General features: G+C 32.0%; 1 protein-coding gene across 3 annotated transcripts in view; it reads right to left on the minus strand.

Moving 5' to 3' along the window:
* Positions 1-814: 814 nt before the first annotated feature.
* The window catches only part of LOC108692810 (ubiquitin-conjugating enzyme E2 N), a 3,280-nt gene continuing 1,160 nt past the window's right edge, over positions 815-2,934 (minus strand). For 2 of the 3 annotated variants that reach the window (XM_018201303.1, XM_018201302.1), the window contains exons 2-3: positions 1,453-1,712; positions 815-1,176 (exon numbers count right to left, since the gene is read on the minus strand). In XM_018201303.1, coding sequence (XP_018056792.1) covers positions 966-1,176; positions 1,453-1,697 — 456 coding nt within the window. In that variant the 5' untranslated portion in view covers positions 1,698-1,712 and the 3' untranslated portion in view covers positions 815-965. Of the gene's footprint in view, positions 1,177-1,452; positions 1,713-2,710; positions 2,841-2,934 lie in introns of those variants that run through there. The other variant, XM_018201304.1, reaches the window with a different exon arrangement.

Consider the following 2,934-nt stretch of genomic DNA (forward strand, 5'->3'; position numbering starts at 1 on the left):
TTAATTGGATTAATTTTCACTATGTTAAAATTTATTGTATAGTTATAGATATCTTAATGAATAGAGTTTGTTCATTGTGAGATACATTAAAGAATTTTTCTATTCTTCTTACTTATATTTACACATTTTAAGCAATTAATTGGCAATTATTACTAACATAATGGAAGATTTCTATTCACTTACGGTTCAATTTTTCCGAGCACAAATCAAATGTATCCGCGAATGTTTCTTATTAAGGAAATTAAAAAAACCTTTGCGATCTATACCTCGCAATAAAATAATTGTAGATGTTGAAAAACGCTTAAGTTTACACAGATTAAAAATATTTTCGGATCTTTTTTAATATATTATCTATAAAACATGTAAGATAAATAATAGCTATTATTGATTGATCGTATATTATTCTCTACTCTACGTATGCAAGGATACTTAAATCTATAGTGTATTAGACAGAAACAACCAGTTAGCATACATAATAAACTTGTTTCAAAGAAAAGAATTCGTATGTCAAAACATAGATCTTTCAATTTCACTTTTTAATAATACATTAGGAAGAAAAAGAAGTTGCAAATTGCACTAGTTTCATAGCAATATATTGAAAGAATTGTATGTCGCATACTTTTCCTTAACATAATTTCAAACTTATGTAACAAATCTCACCGTGTTTCTTCACACACACACACAGAGAGAGGCTTCCTCTTGCAGATACGCAACGTTAATATAGGAAGATATTTACGAAGTTTTCTCAATGAGCGATTGAATAAATCCAACAGTGTTTTGCATTTCCCCCACGATATAGAAAATATCCATTCTGTTTACTCTTACAAAACTTTTATTACTTTTATAGCAAAATTGTGGACACAGGTGCCGGATACGCAGTTGGTGCAGATAAGGTGACGAAAAGTCTGGGAAAGGTAGGAGTAACGTCGCTTTGCTTTGTCGTGGGCGATTTGACAAGGCTGAGATCAGTTGTCCATAGCGTATCTTCGAGTCCATTCTTTGGCATTACGTATCGCTTCGCTCTCATTGACTTTCCAAAGTTCAGCTACATCGTTTGCCAATGGATCGTCGGGATTCGGTGCGCTCAAAAGTGCCTGTATGGATAGCAAAACTGTTCTAATTTGAAGCGCTGGACTCCACTTGTCCTTGAGGATATCCAGGCAAATCCTGCCCAATCTATAAATAAATCGAGGTAAATTATATTAAAACGTCACAATATACTGAAACAGATTACCCGCTTTTATCATTTTTATTTTAATTGCTCAATTGATTAAATGCAAATGTACACAAATGGTTTTGACGATAATTTATCATTGAAAAGATCCATGTCAAGAAAGATATTTTGCATTTTTTTCGATGCGAAACATAAGAAATATTAGAAACAATTTGATAAAAGCAAAAGTTGCAAGTTTTTGATAACCAAAATAGACATATCACATTTTCAATCTTTACCTGTCTATATTTGGATGATATATTTTTGTTATAAACCTAACTTTCGGTGCAGACATTGGATAATCTTCAGGTAGGAACAATTCGAGCTTAAATAATCCACCTTCGAATGGCGAATCTTCAGGTCCCGTTACAATTACGTGAAAATATCTAGCATTTGTATCATCTGGCACTGCACTGATACCAGGAACTGGTTCTTGCATTAATCTTTGAGTTTCTTTAATAATCCTTCGTGGTAACGCTGCCATTGTTTATGCAAAGATCTGTGAAGAAAAGAAATTTGCAAGATTACTAAAAATCGTTCTTATACATATAAAATATATCAAATTAAAAATTATCGAATAATTTATGGACAATGAGAGCGTTACACAGCGTGGGAATTGGTGCGCAATTTATACAACAATCTTAAAAATTCACATAATATATTAAAAACAATGATTTCCAATACGAACTTCTTAGAACATTTCGCGATTTATTTCAATCTTCAACCTATTCGTATAACATTATAATAAATGTGTGGGAAAAAGGTGAATGTGTTGAACAAGGTTAAAATTATGCTCTATGTAAGACAAGGAGTTTGTTTGAAATTGGAAGTCATTGTTTTTAATATATTATGTGAATTTTTAAGATTGTTATATAAATTGCGCAATTCCCACGCTGTGTAACATTCTCATTGTTCGTAAATTATTTAATAATTTTTGAATCTCGAGAGCCCAATTAGTATAATTTTTGATCAAATTAAAATTTAAAAATTTATTTTAAATTAATTTTGAAAAGTCTTTAACATTATTACTCACGTCCAAAGCTTTATTTAAAAAAATTTTACACTTTTAAAGTTTACAAAATTCATGTAAATGAAATGAAAGAGTTTTTCTGTATTTTCCTTTCCACCTGTCTTTTTTTTTGTACAAATATATAATATAATTTGTAATGCGAATTTTAATCTAACGACTTGATGTCGCAATGAATTGTATTTTATGTCACGCTAGAACTTTAATGAAACGCTTGTACACGCGTCGCACAAAAATTGTTATTAATAAAACGTAATTTTTTCTTTGTTACAAAACCGTCTTATATTAAACCACAAAGAACAACAGACGCGCCGATACGAAAATCGTCTCGAGCCATCTCGTCAGCCTCTCTCGCCTACCATCGGGAGAACTTCTTTCTTTTTCTCTCTCTCTTTCTCTCTCTCCCGCCCTTTCTATACAAAACACAATGCTGGTCGTCAAACGATCGTTTCGCATTGCGATTTACAAACCGGATATTCTGACATGTGTTGAAGAAACGGAGGATCGATAATCTTTCTTTCGTGAGTAACTCGTAGACAGGGAAACGGACGTACGGCGATCGGCTACGAATTGACAGCGTTGACAGCTCTGCCACACAGAAGAGCACGTACGCACACTCGCGTGTGTATGAATATATATATATATATATATATATATATATATATATAAACACATAGAAATATATGAGAAACGT

This window comes from Atta colombica, unplaced genomic scaffold, assembly GCF_001594045.1.
Source record: "Atta colombica isolate Treedump-2 unplaced genomic scaffold, Acol1.0 scaffold82, whole genome shotgun sequence".
NCBI lineage: Eukaryota > Metazoa > Arthropoda > Insecta > Hymenoptera > Formicidae > Atta > Atta colombica.